Source organism: Myxine glutinosa, chromosome 1, assembly GCF_964187855.1.
Source record: "Myxine glutinosa chromosome 1, kmMyxGlut1.1, whole genome shotgun sequence".
NCBI classification, from domain to species: domain Eukaryota; kingdom Metazoa; phylum Chordata; class Myxini; order Myxiniformes; family Myxinidae; genus Myxine; species Myxine glutinosa.
This window is the reverse complement of record NC_136261.1, coordinates 162,112,447-162,135,940: the sequence shown is the minus strand read 5'-3', so window position 1 is coordinate 162,135,940 and position 23,494 is coordinate 162,112,447. Positions and strand designations below refer to the sequence as shown.

General features: G+C 44.6%; 1 protein-coding gene across 2 annotated transcripts in view; it reads left to right on the top strand.

Annotated features, from left to right (window-relative positions):
* LOC137430819 (sorcin) overlaps window positions 1–23,494 on the top strand; it is a 70,703-nt gene that overhangs the window by 6,284 nt on the left and 40,925 nt on the right. For both annotated transcript variants that reach the window (XM_068121606.2, XM_068121598.2), the window contains exons 2-5: window positions 3,417–3,461; window positions 3,561–3,630; window positions 15,588–15,631; window positions 18,268–18,415. In XM_068121606.2, coding sequence (XP_067977707.1) covers window positions 3,417–3,461; window positions 3,561–3,630; window positions 15,588–15,631; window positions 18,268–18,415 — 307 coding nt within the window. The remainder of the gene's footprint in view (window positions 1–3,416; window positions 3,462–3,560; window positions 3,631–15,587; window positions 15,632–18,267; window positions 18,416–23,494) is intronic.

Below are 23,494 nucleotides of genomic sequence, written 5' to 3'. Positions count from 1 at the left end.
AGCAGGGCATTGCATCAGAAAGATGGACGTTAAACTGGGTGTCCCATCTGCTAGAATTAGTTGGTGAAAGCTAAATATCCCACTGTTTTTTGTGAATAGTAGGCGAGTTATCCCTAAACAAAGGCCAAGTTCCTGCCATAATCACGTTGTCAAACACCAGGCCTGGTCAACCAGTTCATGAAAAAACCGGGCTAAAAACATTCACCAGTCGACCCTGCAAGAAGATCGGAATAATTGTGGCCGTCAAAAAATGGCAAAGGATCTTTAAATTCTGTGTGAGCTTGTGTGGCCTCACACTTCGCGGGCTGAGCTGTTGTTGCTCCCAGACGTTTCCACTTCACAATAACAGCACTTATAGTTGACTGGGGCAGCTCGAGCAGGGCAGAAATTTGATGAATTGACTTGTTGGAAAGGTGGCATCTTATGACGGCGCCATGATGAAAGTCACTGAGCTCTTCAGTACGGCCCATACTGCTGCCAACGTTTGTCTATGGAGATTGCATGGCTGTGTGCTTGATTATATATTCCTGTCAGCAATGGGTGTGGCTGAAACAGCCGAATCCGCTGATTAGAAGGGGTGTCCGCATACTTTTGGTCATATAGTGTATCACTCGTAGCGTATTCTGTGGACCCTCCCCCTCTCCCCACATGGGTATCATGCATTTAAAGAACAAATCTGGACTGATTTTCACTGAACATAAGACTTGTCCATTGGACGTGCTGATTTGACCACTGCAAAAAACATGCTTGGATGTGTCGCGATGCAAGTTTTACAATTTAAGGAGACGATAAACACGAATCCCTGCATCACGTGGACCCCTCGAGAGGTTGTTGACACTTATTCTGTGAGGTCCACCGTGTATGTTTGCACTACTCTTGATAGTTTGAAACCGATTGCATGAATGGGTGATGTGAAATATATCGGTCCTAAGTTGGAGTCTTCATCTTGGGACATCCATTTCTTGGCATATCTCTTGTTGATCCTGTGGCTTGATAACGCCTTTTGTGAGGTCATAAACAGTTCCTCTCCTCACATTGGAGGCTTGCAACATGGCTAATGGAAAACCCTGCTTGAAGGTGTCAAATTACTTGATTCCTCTCATTTTCTCACAGACGTCGTGGCATTGAAATGTATTATTACATCCTTCTCAACTTGAATTGCCAGTCTTTATTACTTCCACCACCAAAGGTGGATGGAGGTTATGTTTTCACCCCTGTCTCTCTGTCTCTCTGTCTCTCTGTCTGCGAGTAGGATATCTCAAAGAGTTATGAACTGATTCGGACGAAACTTGGTGGACAGGTTGGGTGCAGGACAAACGACGAATTGGTTAGATTTTGGTGAAAGTTAGAATCCGGATACTAAAATTTTAAGCAATGTTTAAGTGAATAGTCCTCATTGTGAATATATAACACTTGAATATCAGTTTATAAATATCACTTCAAAAATTCTTGTATCTGGATCCAGATCCTGTTTATTCAGAAATAAATAAATAAAGAAAATAAATATAAAATATATATAAAGAATATTTATATAAATATATAAAGAAAATATAAATATATAAAATAACATAAAGAAAATATATAAAGATATATACAGACTTGGCATTTAATATGGAATTTTTTTTTTTTTCTTGACTTGGGTTTACTTTCTTAAATCAGTATCTCAATCTGGTGAGTTTCTTTTACACTTTGGTGATTTATTTGTTAAAAGAACCATGTCACTGATTGTCTGTCACAGCAAGAAGTCAACAACAGGATTATATCGTAGGTGGTGTGGCAAAATGTACGGACAGGTGCATTTGATGATTGGCTTCACAGTCGGGTATACAAGGGTTGTTGCGTTCTGTATTAGTGGAAAACAACTGCTGCATATCTCCAAAAGTTATTGCCGCTTCCTCTGGAGATGGTCCGTCAACTCGACAATGCTGTTTGTCATGGAGTGGTGGCTTTACGAAATTACGGCATGAAACAGCGTGCTATTGCTCGGCAGTATGGCATCACTCAAGGTCAGGTGTCAAAGATCCTGAAACGAAATGCTCAGAGGGGTGTCCCTACTCCAATACCGAGGCCAGGACGTCCCCGCAGAACCACGAGGGATGATCGCCAGCTGCACCGGTTAGTCCGCAATGGCCGTACCAATTCAGCTAATCGGCTTAGGGCTGAGTGACAGCAATTGACAAATGTGCCTGTATCCAGAAGGCTAGTCAACCAACGACTGGTTCAAGCAGGCTATCGTGCCAGGCGTCCCCTGAGAAAGCCACGCCTGACCAGACAACACCACCAGCGCCGATTGCAGTGGGCCAGAGAGCACCGTCAATGGCAGCCAGGACACTGGAATCACGTGATCTTCAGTGACGAGTCTAGATTTCTGGTCTATCGTCAAGATGGCCGCATCCGAGTGCGCAGACAAGTGCATGAAGCCTACAACAAAGATTGTATAGTGCCAAGAGTCCAAGCTGGAGGTGGTGGGGTGACCGTTTGGGCTGCTTTTCATGCAGGGGGCAAAACTGACCTGGTTGTTCTGAATGGAAACCTGAACCAGTTCAAGTACAGGGCCATTCTGGAAGAAACATTGCTTCCATTTGCTCGTGCAGCCTTTCGAGGAAACTTTGTCTTCCAAGATGACAATGCACGGCCTCATCGTGCTCGCATGATCCAACACTTTCTTGCTGACCGTGGTGTCGAGCATATGGAGTGGCCTGCCATGTCCCCGGATATGAATCTGATAGAGAACTTGTGGGCAGAATTAATGCGTCAAATCGACCACTTGGACCAGCAGCCGACCTCTGTGCGTGAATTGCAGCAGGCTATTGTCACTGCATGGCAAGCGATTCCTGTCCAAACCTTGGCAAATCTCGTGAACAGCATGCCTCAACGTGTACGTGCTCTCCTGAATGCTCGTGGGGGTTGCACGAAGTACTGAACTGTAATTTTACTGTCCGTAATCCCAGTCGTAATTTAACTTTGTTTTTGTTTAAAAAAAATTTGGCTAATGTGCAAAATAAAGAGATACTTCTCGAAAATGTACAGAATTTTAACACAGTACTGTCCATGAATTGAGTTTGATATCAGTTGACATCACTTTCAAGGATCAATTTATTTGTTTCAAAATGTCAAATGTGGTTTTTGTTTCTTTTAAAGGTCACATTAACAAAATCTAGAATAATTTCAACATAATTCCAATGAACTTTTGGTTCTAAGACATCTTGAAAAGTAAGTTCACCCCCACAAAAAAAATATTCCATATTAAATGCCAAGTCTGTATATATATATAAAGAAATAAAGAAATCCAGATCCTGTGTATTGAGATCCAGAAAGTTTATTACTGTTGTGTTTACATATTTCAGATAATCAAATGATAACTTGTGACACCACTTCTCCTTCCCTCACACACTCCATTGTGTCTGTATCCACAGGGAGCTGACCCACTTTGGATCTATTTTTCAGCTGTGGCTGGCCAGGTAATTTTTTATTTCAACCTAGGGAGATGAACTCCTGGTTAGCAAATTGCTTATTTCAGCTGAAGCATGGTGGTAATAATTGTGTTGCTGTTGTGACAGGATGGACAAATTGATGCTGAAGAGCTACAACGTAGTCTCACTAGTTCAGGAATCTCGGGCAACTACAAGCGTGAGTGTCAATAGGGCTATTTATTTGATGTTACATTTCCCATCAGGCATGTTTCCAGATCCACATAGTTTTCAAGTCCACCATGTTTCCCGGTCCGGCATATTTGGAGGACCATTCCCAATCAGGTGCACCATAAACACGGCAGTTCCTGCATTAAGTAAAATCAGCTTACACAGTTCTGTTGAATGTTGCTTGGGATCCGAGGATCCTGGGTTCGAATCCCGGTCGATCGCTGAATTAATGCCAGGGGGGTTGACTCAGCCTGTCATCCTTCCGAGGTCGGCAAATTGAGTACCAGCTTGCTGGGATGAATGATCACGGTGTGTACCCCGATTTAGAATAGGTACACCGTATCCCTGTGCATCGTAAGAGCGTGACCAAGGGTTGGCGTCAGGAAGGGCATCCGGCCATAAAAACATTGCCTCAAACAGGGAACCATGATTGTCATGGGGCCCGCAAGGCTAACCCCCGCTCCAGCGGGGAAAATGGCCTTAAAACGATCATTCATTCATATTTATTACAGTTCTGTTGAATAGTCAAATAAAATGAAAATCATTTGTGTGTTTATTTGACTTCTTTGCATTCCTGAACCACTGAACAAAAGGAGTTGGAAACTGATGGTTGTACTTGGGATGTGCATGAGAAGGTATTAGAGATTTTTTAAAATCATACTCCCAGAAATTAGAACTGCTACGCCAAACATCATTTGATATTGTTACATGGAAGGGAAGGGGGGAGGGGGGAAGTAGATAAATTGTTTTAAGAATAGCTCGGTCCGTGTGGTCGCATCGGGTAATATATTACTCTTGTATTCGATATTTGTCTGGAGATAAGTCGTATTGTAAAATGTGCACCGATGAGGAGTCAGCGTCCATAAAAGAGCACAAACGTTTCCCCCACCCCCCACAAACGCAACAATATTTACTCAGCCTGAAAATTCTTCCACAGAAAGCTGCCCTCTCTTGTGCACAGATCCATCCGATCTCATCTTCAGCTATCCTCCCCTTCTCTGAATCTGAACCTCATGGTGAGCCAGTTGCTTTGAAACAATTTGCCTTCTCTTACTGGAAGGCTAATCCGAATGAAGGTAACCTCAGATCATTTGACAAAGCCCAAAACAAGTGTCTTCTTTCAGGTGAGCTAGAAAATAACATATGTCCAATCTCAACAATGAACTTTCAAACTTGTCTCCCTCCAAAACCTTGTCAACTCGAGTGTATGGTCCCCTTCCATCCCTTCAAATGACACCACAACCGACTCCACTCATGAAAAGGCCGAATTCCTCAATCATGTGTTTGCTTCCAAATATTGTGTCCCCAACCCCTCGCTCCCTGTACCCAACCTACCCAGTCACACCAAACTGCTCCTGGACTCTGTGTCTTTTGCACTTAAGAAGGTAGAGAAGTTTCTGACAACCTTTCGCCTCGATTCTGTAACTGGATCGAATGGTGTCAGCTCATGTCCTAAAACTCTGCTCTACTGATCTTGCACAACTTCTTTTTGCTCGTTTCACTGTATAATTTGCCCTAGGACCTAGATCATCTTCCATTTGCTGGGAAGACAGCCACGATCACCACATTACATAAAAAGGTGCAAAAAACAATCACCTTACTTCCCATCATCAGCAAAGTCATGGAATCCATCATCACAGTTGACATAAAATCCTTACTTTTCTCCAACAGCCTCATCTCAAATCACGAATTTTGGATTCTATACCAGGTCCCTCCACCTTGGACATGCTGCTCCTACTCCTCTCAACAATGGATGTCGGCCCTCGATGTGAGACATGAGATCAGGGCTGTCTCTCTGGACATATCTGGAGCTTTCGATGGAGTCCAGCATCCCACCTTGCTCTCCAAACTCTCGGCCTATGGCATCCAAAGCCAAATCCACACATGGCTGATGATTTTTCCTCTACTCTCATAATCAACGTGCCACTCTCAACATCTTTATCTATTTGCTGATGACTCCACCCTCTGCTGTGTGCCATCCCTCATCCTTCAGACAGGAAGGCTGCTGCCTCTTCCCTCTCTTCAGACCTTGAAAAAAAAAATCACAAGCTGGTCAAACACTTGGAATATGTCTTTCAATCCTGACAAATCTCACACTCACTCTTTCTCTCTACGAAAGAACCATAAAGCAAACCCTTTCCCACCCCTCCATCTACTTTCTTAACAAGCCTCTTGAAGAAATTCAGTCACTCAAACTCTAGGGTCTTACTTTCAGCCATCATCTTTTTTGAGCAAACCACATTTCAAAATTGGCCTCCAAAACCAGTTTGCCAAATGCACATCCTCTGTCAAATGAAGTCCTACCTTGGTCCCCACCTGAGCTTCTATCAACCTATAAGGCCTTCATCCACAGCTTGATGGAGCACTGCTCTCCCCTCTGGGCTTGTGTCCCTGCTCATACCTTGCTCAACTTGATGCCGTGGAAGTCCATTCAAGATCCATTCCATTCAAGATCACTGGAATTGGAATCTCCCATGACAAAGCTGATTTATGTGAGCAAAGTTTAAAGCGAACCCAGGCAAGATGGCTCAGAGTTGAGTGCACATACCTCCAGGGCCTCGGCCAGTGGTTCCCAAATGTTTTTGGTGGCGACCCTGCATACAATCTTGTCCTGGTCTGGCGACCCTGAATGCTGTACATGCAGTGTTAATGACCTATCATTTTGATACATTGTGTTTATTCACATGGTTTTAATTCATTAATTACCAACACATAATGATTTTCAAAGAGTTTTTAATTGGACAAAATGAAAAACAAATTTAAAAGGACAAATGAGACTTTATCACACGAATAATTTCTCAGTGGTTACCTGATATTGCTTCATTTTCTGGGTAAGCTCCTCTAAGTTTGGTTTTATGTTGATGGACAGAGCACAATGCAAGTCATACTGAGGATCCACGCAGGTCCACTTCCTTGCTTTAGTCTTGATTGCAACAAGACCTGAAAATCCTTGTTCACAGAGATATATTGTTTGAAAAGGGAGAAGAGCTTTTTCAGCCTCCTGAGTCAGAATGGACTTATCCTCAAGTTGCGTGAAAAATTTCGAATACGGGAGCTTTTCAAAGCGTTGCTTCTGCACTTGATTTTCCTGGGTTTTTTTGTATACAAGATCGAGGCTCGTGGAAGAGCTAACATTAATCACACAAAGAGTCAAACCGACAGATAAAACACAGAAACAAGGGGAGCGGTAGACAAGATGGAGAGAGAGGGGGAAGGACACAAACAACATTTGAGAGCAGGGACATTGGGAGAAATGTGGGAGGAGGAGGGCTTTGGGGGAGGTGGGAGAGGTATAAAGCATATGAACACTGCAAGGACTTCCAGGAAAGAAGTTGGAATTACAAAAAAAGTCGATATGGGGTGAATTAGCGGGGATAGAAAAGATCAAGGTTTTGGATGGGGGAAGATAAGAGATGGTGGTGAACAGCTGTTTTAAAGACCCGGAGGGAGGAGTGGGATTGAAGGGAGTTGGGGAGTTTGTTCCAGAGGTGGGAGAAAAGGGGAATGAAAGAGTGAAGGTGAGCAGAGAGCCAAGATTTTGGCAGTTTAACCATAAGAGGGTTGCAGGCAGATCTTGTGCGACCTGAAGGAATATTAGGGGGACAGAGTACAGAGAGATCTGGGGGAGAAAGGCCGGAGAGGAGTCGGTAAAGACAGAAAGACCACCAACCTGCCTGCGGGGAGTGAGTGAAAGGCCCTTGGAGTTAGCTTCATCGCAGGAGATTCCAGTGATTCTGAAAGCTTTGGTTTCAACAGCGTGAAGCTGAGCAAGGTGTAAGGCAGGAGCACCGGCCCAGAGGGGGGAACAGTATTCCATTGAGCTGCGGATGAAAGCCTTGTATGTGGTGAGGAGCTCAGGTGTGCCAAGGAAGGACTTCGCACGACGGATGGTGCCCAGTCGGCGACTGGCTTTGAAGGCCAGCTTGGAAATGTGGTTTTCCCCAAGAAAGAGCATGGCAGATAGTGAGACCCAAAAGCTTGAGCAACAGAACTTCTTGGAGAGGATTGTTGAGAAACTAGATGGGAGGGTTTTCCAGTCGGTCTTTTCGGAGAGACATCGTAAGTGTGTGAGATTTGTCAGGATTGAAAGACATGTTCCACTTGTTTGACCAGTCTGTGATTTTGTCCAGGTCTGCAGAGAGTGAGGAGGCTGCAGACTGCCGATCTGAGGGATGAGGAATGGAGCGGCAGATGGTGGAGTCATCAGCAAAGAGACAGAGAGGATTTTCCAGAGAGTCAGAGAGATCATTGATGAAGACCAGAAATAGCACAGGGCCCAGAACACTACTTTGGGGAACTCCAGCCAGAACAGGCAGGGGAAATGAGAGAAATCCATTCAGGGCCACACGTTGCCTACGACCAGAGAGGAAGTCCGCAAGCCATGAGTGGAGATTTCCATGGATACCATAGGAGGAGAGTTTGGTGAGCAGAGCTGGGTGCCAGACCGCATCGAAGGCACGTGGTATGTCAAGTGAGACAGCTCTGAGTTCCTGTTTGGCATCGAGGACCTCCATCCATTGTTGAGACAGCAGAAGCAACATGTCCAGAGTGGAATGACCTGGTCTGAATCCAAATTGATGATCAGAGATTAGGCCATTGGAGAAGAGGAAGAACTTGATATCCGAAGCAATGATTGATTCCATGACTTTGCTGAAAATTGGAAGCAGGCTGATTGGTCTGTAGATGCAAGGATCTGTTTTTGCACCTTTTTATGTAAAGCGGTAATGTTTGCTGATTTCCAAGATGCTGACAGATGACCTTGAGCAAAAGAGAGGGTGAAAAGAACAGAGAGAGGGTGAGATAGAGCGGCAGAGCAGGATTTTAAGACCCGTGGGCTGATGCCGTCTGGTCCAGTTGCAGATTCAGAGTCGAGGTTTGACAAAAACTTCTGCACATTGTCAGGAGAGAAGGACAGAGTCCAGGAGCAGTTGGGTTCGACTGGGAAAGGTGGGAACAGAGAGAGATGGGTTTGGGACACAATATTTTGAGGCAAACACATAGTTGAGGCATTCGGCTTTGTCACGTGCGGTGTCAACTGTGTAGCCATTTGAGGTAAGGGAGGGGATGGAGGGGGAACAAACAACAGAAACGGATTTGACCAGACGCCACCAGGATTTGGAGGAAGGAGACAGGTTTGAGAGTTCAATCTTGAGTGTGGAGAGATAGTGCTTCCTGGTACTCCTGAGGGCAGACACAGACTTGTTCCGAGCTTGGTGGAAGAAACCGAGATTGCCTTCCAAGAGGCAAAGGCAGGTTGTTTCAGGGCAACTGCCTCACCACAAGATTCAGTGTACCATGGACGAGAGTAAGGGAAAGACAACTGAAGACGAGATGGGATATATCTGTGCATGAGAGAGAGCAGTTTACTTTGGAAGAATTCCCAGGAAGAATTGATGTCAGAGGCAGTAGAGATGGGAAACCAGTCCAGATGATTTATGGCTGCTTGCATCTAAGCCAGTCAGTCAGCCTGACTGACTAAGCCAGTCAGCCTGAGTGAAATGCCAGACTCGCCGGCGCTGAGGAGGCTCTCTGAGAATGGCCAGAGAGATGTCCACTTTAACAAGCACATGATCAGAAGAACCGATTGGAGCAGAAGAAGAGCACCAGACATTTGCAGGGAAGTTTGTCATAACTCAGTCCAAAAGAAAAGATACTCCATTGACTGCGATCCGGGTCGGGAAATTGACAGATTGTGTCAGTCCCAATGAGTCGCAGAAGTCCTTTGCTGAGGTGCCATGGCTGGTGAGAGAGGAACCCACACTCAGCCAGCTGGCATGATGACAGTTGAAGTCGCCACATATGAGGAAGAGACAGTTTGGATGCGTTGATAGAAGTTGGTCCATGCTGTCCGACAGCGAAATGGAAATGGAGTCATCACTGTTTGAAGGACTGTACAGAACACATATGAACAAAAGGTGGGAGCGGAGAGGAAGCCGTAGCCAGAGGTCCTCCTGGGGGTGTGGTGGAGAGAGGGCAGTGCAAGGAGAGTGAGAAAGAGAGTTTTTGATAAAGATAGCCACCCCACCACCAGGACGAGGCTCAGGTCTATCACACCGGAGGAGGGAGTAACCAGGAAGAGATATGAAAGAATCAGAGACATCTTGAAGGAGGAAAGTTTCTGTTAAGCAGATCAAGTCTGGATTGTCAGAAGCAACCTGAATGGAGAGATCAATCAGGTTTGAGCGAAGGCCCCGGATGTTTGAGGTCCATACCGTTAATGAGGAGAGATGGGGAGCATCGGGTGCAGGACACGGGAGGGAAGGGGTAGGGTCAGATGAAGGATGAGAGGGGGAGGTAGGGAGAGCAGCTGATAGTGTGTCAGAGAGGACAGAAGAGTTACAAGAAAGGGAAGGATGAGGAGGATGAAAGGTTTGATGGTGATGGGATGAGGCACAGTGAGGGGTTGTTTGAGGGGAGGCAGAGGAAAGTAGAAGGTTGGGGGAGGTGGAGGTATGAGATCGAAGGGAGACTAAGTGGGGAGGAGGCAGCTTTGAGAAGGAGGTGGGAGGGGGGAGAATTTGGGAGGGATGGTTGGGGGGGAGATTTGAAGGGGAGGGGTTGGGGGGGAGTTTTGAATGGGAGGGGCAAGGGGGGAGTTTCGGAGGGGAAGGGCAAGGGGGGAGTTTAGAAGGGGAGGAGCAAGGGGGGAGTTTAGGAGGGGAGGGGCAAGGGGGAGATTTGGAGGGAAGGGGTAAGGGGGGAGATTTGGAGGGGAGGGGCAAGGGGGAGATTTGGAGGGGAGTGGTAAGGGGGGAGATTTGGAGGGGAGGGGCAAGGGGGGAAATTAGAAAGTGGATGATTAATGAAAGATGAACATTTATAACAAATTGGGTTTGTTGTGATTTTCAAGTTAGCGATCCGTTTAAGAACGATGGAGATGGGGTGGAATGAATGAGAATTTAGAGCATGTCGTGAGAAAGAATTATAAGAGATTGAATTTTTTTTTGAAATGGAATGAGTTGAAGAGGAAATTGAAAGGAGCCTTTTAAATTGGAAGAAAAACAGCGTGTTGTAATGAACCACTGAATAAAACACTGCAGGGGAAAGTTTAAACATATTTAAACAAAACCGTGAAGAACAGTCTTGTATTCACAGAGATACCAATGGGGAGAGGGCCTTGAGGGACAACCACGAGTCACTTGAACAGGGCAAAAGGTGGAAGGCAAGATGATAATGGGGGCGGGGCGGGACAGCGCACGTGGACAGAAGCACACGATGGGACAAAAGCACACGAGGAGAAAGGGAAATAATTTTTTTGTTGTTGTTTTTTTGGGGGGGGGGGGGGGGGGCTACAACGTTAGACAAAGAGTAGATGTTCGGGGAAGTTTGGGGGAGAAGGGAAAATCTAAAAACCTAGCAAAAACAGCGAAGGAAGGAACAAACTTCGACGGTGGAAGCCTGAGGCAAGGCCGCACACGCGCGGCAAACAGAAACGATTAATTTATGAAAGATAAACACCGAGAAACTTCCAAGGGGCACACTATAGTTTCACACCCCGAAAGATAAATACAGTTTCGACAAAATACAACTGTGAACAATGACTTAACTTTGAAAACGTGGAGACCGTGTACAGCTTCGAAAATCCGTGACGTGGTCTCCAAGATCTCGCGAGATCTTGTTGATCTTGAATGAATGAGGAGAACTTGAATGAGGAGTTCTTCAAGTTCTTCTTGAAATCCCGGAATATCTTCTCCGACTTCACTGACGTCCACATTGAACACATTTCTGATCCAACTATGCTTCTTGAGGTCGACGTTTTCTGGAAAATACCTGTCCATTTCTTCCTGAAGGTTCTTCAGATGATCTTCGAAAATACTTTTGATGTCAACAAGGGATATTTCTGACGCATCTTCCAGCACAGCACTCAGTTCTGGAAAGGCAGCCGTTTTTCCTTTCGCCAGTTTTTTCTCTCCAAAGAGCAAGCTTTTTCTTGAATGAGGCAATTTTTTCACCAATGTCCACCATGGTATGATTGCAGCCCTGCATGTCTGAATTCAGCTCATTCAGGTGCATGAAGATGTCACTCAAATAGGCAAGCTTTGCCAGCCAAGCAGCATCTCTAAAGCACTCTGCCAGTGAATGTCTCTTCTCACGTAAAAAAAATTTAAATTCCCGTTTTTAGTGAAATAACTATTCCGAGAATCTTCCCTCGAGAGAGCCAACGAACATCAGTGTGGAACAGCAAGACCTGGTGATGTGATCCCATCTCTTCACACATTTTATGGAAAATACGTGAGTTTAGAGCCCTGGCCTTGACAAAATTCACAATTTGGATGGCATTATTGAGAACTACATGTAGGTCCGGTTGAAAACGTTGAGTGGTAAGGTTTTCCCGATGTAAGAAACAGTGAAGTATTGTAATATATCAGGGTTTTCTGCTTTACCACGAGTAACAAAACTCAAACGACTTCTCATCATAGATGGAGCTCCATCAGTGCACACAGCCAAACAATTCAACCAGTCAAGATCATGTTTCTTGAAAAAATTATTCATCATAATAAAGAAGTCTTCTCCAGTGGTGGTACTTGACAGGGCATTGCAGAAAAGAAATTCTTCCAGAATGTCGTCTTCTCTGTACCTTACAAAAACGATAAGTTGAGCGTCACCTGCAATGTCGACTGATTCACCCGTCTGCAATGAAAATTTTTCTGTTTTTTTCAGTGCCTCAATCAGTTGAGCCAAAAAATCATCTGAAATGAGATCAATTACGTTTGATGCTATTATCAGAAAGTGGTTGATCAGACGTCCACAGACATCAATTTCTATTATCAGAAAGAAACCGAATCAATGTTCTTGGAAACGTCTGCTCCGCAAACAGTTTTCACCATTGCCACTGCTGCTGGCTTCACCAGCTCCTCTCCGATGTTATGGGGCTTTTTGCATCTTGCAATATACCACGCCACTTCAAAGGATGCCAAGAAAGCTTTCTCCAGACAAAAGGCTGAACTCGAGGGAGCATCAATCCGACTTCGTTTTACCTGTTCTTCTTTGTTCTCCCAGTAACTCAGTGGCTTTTCACCAAAATTTGGATGAAATGAATGCAAATGACGCTTCAATTTGTTTTCCTTCATAGATTCATTGGTGAGGACTTGCAGGCACTGAACACACTGAGGTGGGACATTCCCAGATTTTTCTCTCATCTCGGTGAAGCCGTATTTCAAAAAAATCAGGCTTATACAACTCATCTGGAAGTTAAGAATGTATAAATATCAAACATTTTAAATTTAAATAAAAACATTTAACGAATACAAACAGTGCATTCGATAATTAAGCTCAAAATGCTATAATTACAGCGCCATCTATAATATCGCATTCAGATAAGAGTGCTACTTCACAACAGGCTCTTTGCTGGTCTGCTTGACGCACGAGTATTGGACGTGAACGGACGCGAACATTATTATATTAGGGCATTAGGCGTATATGGATGCTGTTTTATCCAGCAATTACCCGAAACGTACTTGATGGTAACGTCAACGGTTCAATCCGAAATCTCAACGCAGCACAGCATGCCCATGAGGCCTCCAAAACCCTGTCTTTCCTTAGCTCCTCCCACTCTCCAAAACCAACCGTCACTTCCGTTTCCCATACATATTGTTGCGGATTTGAGAATCCTGCACGTTGGTAATTGTTTGTAAATATCACCCTCTGTAAATAATGTAATAATTCTTTGTAAATACCTCCATTAATTGTAAAGATCAAAGGTCGTCCCCTTAGTTAGTCCATCGCACACATGTAGAAAATCATAGGACCGTCTAAATAGTTATCTCTTTATTATATGTCAGTAGAAGGCTCTGTTTTTCCACTAGTTCATTGCATTGCACCGAATCAAATAAGATAGGTCCCCTTCAAGGATTTCATTTCCCAGCAAAACTCTCTCTCTCTCCGTGCAAAACAGCTTGACAAGCGTGGGGTGCGCGCCCTCTCAACTGGCCCTCGTTTGAAAGCGGCGTTCGCCGCCATTGTGAACATGTGCTCCGTGCTCTGTTTGGACAAGAAGGGCGGGGTCGCCGAGAAGAGACAAGCCCGTGGCTCGCCACGGGGGCGGGGCTGTTAAGCTCTATGCCTAAATAAGGCTACAAGCCCGTGGCTCGCCACGGGGGCGGGGCTGTTCAGCTCTATGCCCAAATAAGGCTACAAGCCCGTGGCTCGCCAAGGGGCGGGGCTGTTCAGCTCCATGCCCAAATAAGGTTACAAGATCGTGGCATTGCCATATAAGGCCACAAAACAGAGCACGGGGGCGGTACCCAAACGGCCGAGGGCGTGTCACGACCCCGCTTGAGATAGGTGTGCGACGATCGCGCACAAAAAAGCTGGTCCGTGCTGCTGCGTTGGTTCAAGAGCTGGATTTTGGTTCAGAGCTGGGTACGTGCTGCTGAGTTGGTTCAAGGCTGGAGCTGGGTTCGAGGTACGAGGAGGAAGAGGATCTGGAGAGGAATATCCCAGTGTTACAGAGAGAGAGAGAGAGAGAGAGAGAGAGAGAGAGAGAGTCAGAGTCAGAGTCAGAGTCAGAGTCAGAGTCAGAGTCAGAGTCAGAGTCAGAGTCAGAGTGTCGTGGGTCGGAACGGAACCTCGCCAGCTGAACGAACCTTCTGCCATTCCATTCATCCCCCAGTCGTGTGAGTCTGCTCGTCGTCTGTCCTCTGTGTTGTCTGGGGTATAAGTTAAGCCTGTGTCGATAAGCTAGGAATTGCACTGTCTTCTTCTTCTTCTGTAAATTACTTTCGTTTCTTTCTCTTCTCTTTGATTGTGGTTGTGTAAATAATTAATAAATATCTGTTCCTTCACTTTGGTTTTCTTTCCCATCCGATCGTCTTTGTGATTTCCCCCATTGAGTACCTGTGGTGCGATTTCGGCCAACGCTTATGAATCGGGTTAGTTCTCTGTTAACGGCTCGAACCGCGGGCTGCTAAAACCGCTCGGCAAAATACCATCTTGTCCGTGGTTTCGAGCGGAGTTACCCACCTGCCTTGTGGGGGGATTGGCGGGGGTGTACGGGAATCCCTTGACCAATCGCTTCGGCCAATCCCGCCCCACAGGAGAGCGGGGTAGCTTCAGGATCGGAGACGGCCAGTGCAAATAGAAGGGGGATTAACCCCCCCCCCCCCCTTGCGAAGGGGGAGTGCTGTCCCCGTTTCCGTAACAATATGAACGATAACATGTGAATTATAAACATAGATTACATGTGAATTATAACTCGTGGATTCCAAACATAACAGATGCTATATTATCCACAACTATTGTACTTTAATTACTATTTCAATAATCCTTCATATTGTGGCACGTGAAGTAATCCCCTTATAATACTGTTATATGTCTTTTTTTGAGACCGTCCCGCAACCCTCAGGAACACCATCGCGACCCTCATTTGGGTCGCGACCATAGGTTAGGGACCACTGGCCTAGACTATCCTGCTCGCTGCCCAGAAAAATATCGATACAGTCCTGACAATACAATATTTCCTGAATGTGGCCAGAAAATGCAGTGGTGAAACTGTTGTAAAATCAAGATACAACATCGACCCAAAAGGTAGGTTTAATCGAAATTCGTTCTCAACAGCATCTAGAGAGAAACCAATAAACATTGTATTAATATTACAGGTGAATACAGGTGCGTACAGGTGGTATGACTATAAATGAGCTTATGATATATATAGCAGAATCGTTACCTTTCTATGGAAGCCCAGAGGAGCTATAGAGTTACATTGCGATGATGGATCAACATCTCCTGTCTGCGCTGATATATATAGGAGCCGCGAAAGGGTCGCGTAGCGGCCATGAGGAGAATAACATCAGTGTCGTAACTTGGATGACGATTTCATCACAGAAACTAATCACTTCAAGTTTGCAAGCTTGAATGAAAGCAATGTAAAAATGTACCTCATTCATTCTTCAAATGAATGTGGTGAAAGTGTTTATTTACTTTTTCTCTATGAACCTTTCTTTACAGCATTTTCCTTAGAGACTTGCAAGCTCATGTTGGCCATGCTTGACGTATCCTTTTGTAGAGCGGTCGGACACTCGATGTTCTCACTTAAAAACAGCCTCGTCATTGGTTCCCGTAAAGACTCGAAGATCTGTTGTTCTGATGTGGTGCCAATAGGAAGAGTTGCATTGGAGAAAATGCTGTACTTGGTATGTATGCGAACAGAATGGGAGCAATCCCATCTGCCTTTCGTTGTCAAAATAATCCTTGCTCCGCTTCATGAAGATAAGTACACTGCCCGGCATATCTGCTTGAGATAACCTGTAGAATTATGGTTTGTCCCATTAGGTGGGACAATTTGATTGTGGATGCACAGGCATGATTGGTCAAGTGGCCAAGCACAGGCATGATTGGTCAAGTGGCCTTGACCTGTGCCCTAATTATCTTGTATGGGTAAGAAAGCATGGCAAGACAGTCCAAAATTATTCTGGTCAAACTCCAATGCAATTATCAACAATCCTAGTATAATAAAACAACTAATGAAAACTTTTTTTTAATGTCAAAGGATGTTGGGATGGTATGCCAAAACATGTAAACAAGATAGGGATGGTCACAATTAATGATCATGTGAAACCATCCCTTTTTCTGAATAATGGTTGTACCCTGTGCGTCCCTGCATCCGTTTGCAATGATAGTGTATGTTTATTGTTTACATGTATGAATTTGACCAGTGAAATATAAAATAGTTAGCACACAACACACACAAACAATGGTGGATACTTTGAGACCTTGTAGGACTCCGTTCCACCTTTTGAAACCTGCATATGGAAATAACAACCAACAACACACACACACGATTCACCTAGCATTTTAAAGGGATTATGAACCCAAATAGAGGAGTGATGTTTTGTGCCATTTGCAGGCAACAACCATTATTCAAAGAAAGATGGAGGGACATGTTCATTTGTTGTGACCATCCATACCTTGTTTACACACGTTGTGACATACCATCCCGACATCCTTTTTTACATTAGAAAAAGTTTGTATCACTTGTTGCTGTACTTTTAAAAATGCATGTGCATTTTTACTCAACAACTTCATTTAAGGTCTGCCACACCTCAACGATGACAAGTCGACGACAAACTGCATGGCTGCGTGCGTGCAAGCTTTATGGATGGAAGTTTCCTGGACTCAGTGCACATACACACTCTCTGTTCCGTGCACATGCCGTCATGCATGTGATAATTATCGTACATCTGGCAATAATGGTCGTCAGACTGTACATAATACTTCACCTTTAACCACACCCACTTAGTTGTGATTGGCCCTCGGGCAATTGTCGCCACAACCCGGCCCCCACCAAGCTGATTGACAGTGGTTGTCCCACCCACTCCTCTTTTCCCTTCATATTCCGATGGGTACTTATGCCTAATTTTCATGAAATCCTATCAAGTTATGAAAAACTTGAATCATCATGGACATTTCCACTATAAAATGCAGTCAATTCGTGTTTATACCAAATCCGATGCTTAAACCATTTTTGAGTTAGGCTGTCAGAAAAGAGGAAGAAGACTAATGACAAAGTGGCTATTTTTAGTCAGTCAGTTTTGTAGCTCAGTCCAAAAGTTTCGTGAGTGCTAGTGGATGTGAAATCCTCTACACACGACTGGTGGGTTTATACAGTAAGTTGACAAATATTATAGGTTTATGCAGTAAGTTTGCATCTTCGTTGATTTTTTTTGGGAGGATTTGTGTTGTATTAAACCTCTGGAGTGTCTGTACGATCCCTACATCAGAAGCCAAGTGACTTCCTGAAAATGCAATTCTCCGAGAATGTATATGTCTGAAAATCATCGAAAACAAGCATTATGCCTAGGTCCCCCATCAGTGAAGTGAGTTGACAAAGTGGAAGATGCAAGGCGGCCATCTTGGATTTTGACGTGGCGACCCAATTTTCAATAGCGTTCTTCCTTATGCGTAGATACATCCACACCAGATTAGAAGTTACTAGTTCGTTTATTTTTCAAGATATTTCGCTCACAAGGTTCAGACATATATATGGTGGCGGCCACCTTAGATTTTGACGTGGCGACCCAATTTTCAATAGCGTTCTTCCTTATGCCTAGATACACCCACAAACCAGATTAGAAGTTGGTACTTCGCTTATTTTTCAAGATATTCCACTCACAAGGTTCAGACATACATGGCGGCGGCCATCTTGGATTTTGACGTGGGTTGCACCCACACACCAAATTAGAATTACACTTACGCACAGACGGACAGACGCACGCACACACGTCCGGAGGGAAAAACCATAGTCCTCCTTTCGCTCCGCGGTGCGACAGGGGACAAAAAAGTGCTGGCCAATCTCCACCAAATTTTGTATACTTTCTGGGAGCACCCAGACACCATGGCAAGGGGAAACACCACCCCACAAGAATGGGGAGTGCACTTATATTTTTTTGCCTGTACAGCTGGGACAATAATCTCCAATCATGACCTAAAACAGAAAGTGCCATTTTTTTCTTCAGGAAAACATACCCAAATCTCACAAATAATGACTGTTGCACAGCTTAGCTTCGTTCTTCACTGAGTTATGTTCGCAGAGGGAACTGGTATTTACTAGTGAGCCAAAGTAAGCTATGTATTGCAACGAATGAGTGCAAACAAATTACACTGTTGTTCCTTATCGAGGTTCAAACAGCAAGACTACTCTGGATCAATGGGTTTTGAGGAGTTCAAGAACCTGTCGACGGCTCTGACTGGCTGGAAACAGCACTTCATACGCATCGATGTCGATCGTAGCGGGACCGTAGAAGGACCGGAGCTAAATCAAGCTCTTGCTTCAATGGGTGAGTTATCCATTTTATTACTGTTTAAGAAGAAGATGATAAAAAGGTGGCATGTTTAATTTTGAGCTGCTGGTCTGGGTCCGAATCCTGACCCAACTAGCAATATTGTAACCACGGTGCTTTGCAGGCAAGATCAATTAATGTGTTGTCCCTCAAAGGACGTGATGTTGGGTATCCCATCTGCTAGCACTTCCTGGTGGATATCAAAGACTCCATGGCACCCTTCACAATGGGATCTTTGACCTCCACCAGCCAGTGCCAAAATTGGTTAATGTGGGGCCTCACCGACACATGTTTAGCAGACTCACCATAATGAACATTTTTATGTTGCACCCTCAGTCTAAAACAAAGAGATCAATGTTTAAACATCCCAATGAATTCAGCATTTCATCATCATTGTCTTAAATGAAATTGTATGTTTTATTAACAATTTATGCCAGGAAGAGGAACGACAGACGCGCTCTTTATTGTGAGGCAGTTGCAGGAGAAGTAGATGGAGAAGAGGAAGAAGTTGTTTCTTGGGTTTGTTGATCTGGAGAAAGCATTCGATAGGGTTCCACGCGAAGTATTGACATGGGCATTGAGGAAGTTAGAAGTGGAGGAATGGTTGATCAGAGATGTGATCGCGCACAGCTGTAAGGACGAAGGACGGGAACAGTGGTGAGTTTGAGGTGAAGGTGGGAGTGCATCAAGGGTTGGTACAAAGTCCACTACTATTTGTAGCTGTGATGGAGATGCTGGCTCAGACCGTGAAGGAGGGTTTACCGTGAGAGTTGTTGTATGCAGATGATCTGGTGTTGATTGCGGAAAGTATGGATGGACTGAAGGAAAAGATGAACAATTGGAAGGAAAGTATGGAGACAAAAGATCTGAAGGTGAATATAGGAAAGACGAAGGTGATGGTAAGTGGTAAAGCATGTGGTGAGGTGGAAAGAACTGGGAAGTGGCCATGTGCTGTGTGCAGGAAGGGTGTCGGAGTGAACACCATTCAATGTACAATGTGCGCTGAGTGGGTTCATCAAAAATGTAGTGGTCTGAGAGGGTCATTAACCAGTGTGGCAGCTACATTCAAATGAAAGGTGTGCACAAAGGGAGCTGCAGATGGAGGAAATGTTGAGTTGGATCTTGGAGACGGCGTGAAGCTGGAAGGTGTGAAAACATTTTGCTATCTCGGAGACATGCTGAATGGAGAAGGTGGATCAGACTCGGCAACGGTTGCTCGAGTGAGATGTGCATGGAAGAAGTTTCGGGAACTGAGTGGCGTGCTGATTAGGAGGGGAGTGTCGTTGAAGCTGAAGGGAAAGGTGTATGCTGCATGTGTGAGAAGTGTTATGATTTATGGGAGCGAGACATGGGTCATGAATGGAGAGCAGCAACGAAGGCTGGAAAGGGTGGAAATGTGAATGGTTCGGTGGATGTGCGGGGTGTCGCTGAGAGAGAGGAAGACAAATGATGAATTGCGAAAGATGATGGGAATAGAGCCTGTGATTGATGCTGTGAAGAGGAACAGGTTGAGAAGGTTTGGTCATGTGTTGAGGAAGGATTAAAGTGACTGGTTGAGAAGAGTGATGGAAATGAATGTAGAAGGAAGTAGAGGACGGGGAAGACCGAGAAAGACTTGGCTAAAGACGGTGGAAGAAGACATGCGGACAAGGGGGTTAACAAGGAGAGATGCAGAAAATATGGCAAAATGGAGAAGATTGTCATGGGGACCGCAAGGCTAACCCCTGCTCTTGCAGGGAAAATGGCCTGAAAATGCATGTTGTTGTGTTGTTGTATTAACAACTAGCCGAAACCCGTGGAACATCCACGGAAGGGAGGATGTGGTGTATGGATAGAGTGTACCATTATGGATGGCATAGGGGATTTGCTTGTCCGAGTAAGAGTTAGGAAGAAAGATGAGAATGAAGAGTGCGTATATGCACAACGATCGCCGACACCGGCACAAATGCATGCTCTGGATTGTCCACTCAGTGGTGGCACTCAGTAGAGCGCATACCTCCGCCAGGTGGACATTTTATGATTCGTATCCACTGATAGGCTGGATCTGGATCCGGCATTAACCAAAATCGAATCAGCTTGTTCTTGTCATCAAAACAACTCATTTAACCAACTCGTACACAACTTTTTGAAATATGCTATATATCGTTTTAGGGCCCCATCTCTCAATGGTCATGAATCGCTTAATAAATTAAAAATTCCCGTATCCGGATCCGGATTCGAATCTTCACCAAAATGGAATCGATTCATCCTCGTCATATACCTAACCTGGTCCCCAAGTTTCGTCCGAATCCATCCACAACTTTTTGAGATATCCTGTTCATAGACAAACAGACAGGCGGGGGTGAAAACACAACCACCATCCACCTTTGGTGGTGGAGGGAAAGAAAGCGCGCCAAATGGTAAACCTTTTATAGAACTCCTTTTTGTGGCTCTCTAATGATCGATCCCCTCCGAACTCCCACCCTTACCCTACTCTGTTTCCTTCTCACCCCTTTGATCCTCCGTCACAGTTTACCCTAAAATACACGCCCTAAAATGAAAGATCCTTTTTATAATCTCCGACACTCCATCCCTTGGCACAGCCGTTACCTGGCACTCCGGCACGCACACTGCAGCACTGTTAGCCTGTTCATGGCCATGCCCGTGGAACATCCACGGAAGGGAGGATGTGGTGTATGGATAGAGTGCACCATTATGGATGGCATAGGGGCTTTCCTTGTCCGAGTAAGAGTTAGGAAGAAAGATGAGAATGAAGAGTGCGTATATGAACAACGTATTTATTGCAATCTACTTAAATGACAACGCTACGATATACTTTTGAAAAATGAATGGATTCGTAATAGGAATCGGCATAGCGCCATTCTGGGAGTGTTACGTCTCGCCACCTGCTACACCTCTCTGAGTTACCAGGATTTATGCAACGCACCCCGAGTATCGCAACGTCACTCCATTTAACTTTATTAAAATGACGATAAAGACGTTTCCTTATATATCCTAATTTAAAATGTTCAAGGGAATAAAAAGACCATTTGGTTCACACCAGCCATGTTCACACCACTCGACTGTCCAATCAGCGGACGGCTCACATCGCCTTCGCCCAGCAGACGCCAATACGATGGCATCGTAAGATGGCGTCGTATCGGCCGTTAATCGTATGCTTTTTGGCCCCAAAGTCGACTAATTCAGATTTTTCGAGTGTGGCTGTACGTGATAAACAAAGAGCGCGGTTCGTAGATCGTAAATGCATTAGTGCCATGGGCATCGGGTCACTGTGTGCAGCGTAAAAGGGATAACAAAGTCGAGTCCTTACGGTATTATTATATAGATGTGTATACCCATAATATGGTACACCAGACTTGGTGGCCCAACAGTTAGAGCGTCCGCCCTGAGTCTGGGAGGTCAATGGTTCGAATCCCGGCCGAGCCAAACCAAAGATTTTTTTAAATGATGTGCGCTGCTTCCTTGCTAATGCTCAGCATTTAACAAGGATAGAGCATGGATAAACAACACTTGTAAGGCAAAGGCAAACCATCTAGTATAACCCTTGCCAAAAAAACGATTTGGCATCACCAACGCCCTATAAGGAGTTTGGTACATCAAACTAGAGGTTCCAGGGAACCTGAACTCAACTTGTCGATATCAATATGGTTAGAATATGCATAATAGAACCACAAATTATATCGTTTATATGTGCTAAAAATAGATAACAAAAATTGATTTTTCAATATGGCCACCGTGCCGCACCCATTTTTGGGCGTACAATGCCCAAATGCAATCCCAAACTAGTTTATGTCTTAAAGATGCTGCATAACAAGTTTCATCAAATTTAATCAATATTTGTGACTTTTAGAGCGTAGACTCTAAAAGTTATAGTAAAAGTTATAGTATTTTTTCCATTCGTGTCTTCGTCAATTTCTACTCGTTTTTTATTGTGCATGTGTTGCAGTGTGTTTTCCAGTTGGTGTTGATTTGCAATTCTTGCAAACTTTTGTATAATTTAATCGTTTTCTGTCCCACCGCGTGCACGGCCTGGTTTCTCTCGGCTTCCCTACCCCCATAGGAAATCTGCGCTTCCAATAGAGCTGAAACGAAACTTCTTTAGAGCAGCTGTTGAATCAGTTCTTGTATATGGGGCAATTACATGGACCTTGACATCATCACTAGAAAAGGCCCTGGATGGTGCATACACTCGCATGCTCAGAGCAGCCCTTAACATCTCATGGAAAGAGCACCCCACAAAATATGAATTGTATGCAAAAATCCCACCATTCAGTGTAACCATACGTCAACGTAGATTAAGATCCGCTGGGCACTGCTGGAGAAACAAAGATGAGCTCGCAAGCGATGTTTTACTTTGGTTACCAACTCACGGCAAACAGGCACCAGGGAGACCTGCAAAAACATATATAGATCAGCTTACAAATGATACTGGGTGTCTGGATAACGAACTACCTAATGCCATGAGTGACAGAGATGAATGGAAGAAACGTGTCATGGAATGCCGAGCTAGCTCGACGCAGTAAGTAAGTAAGTAAGAGCGAAGACGTCTAATTGTTTACAGACGACAGACAGACAGACGGACAGACGACGAACACTGGGTGATGACAAAAACTCAGCTGGACATAGTCCAGTTGAGTTAATAAAAACACCAAAGGGAAGGTTTCATGGAATGATAGTGTTTTCATATGAATATTACAAACAGAAATAGATGCCTTTTTAAATTTCGACACAAGGCCCATGGATAAACTTCACATGAACCACATACAGGAGAGAGACAGTAGGAGACATCCATGAATTTTTATGGGAATTCCACTGACATCGAGTAGACAATGGGCAAATGTACATGGTATGAGGTGGTAGAAGGATTCAAACCTTAGTAAAACTTAGAGACGAAAAATGAATTGATGCAGTGGAAGCACGTGATATCTCCACCACCAAAGAAGTTCAACAGCCGCTCCGGAACAAGGAAGATTCTAACCGGCGCCTTCTGGTAATCAAAAGGGGGTTTTGGTGATGAGATGAGATGCTTGAAAAGGATGCACTTCAACCACATCAGTTCCACTTACATCACTCACA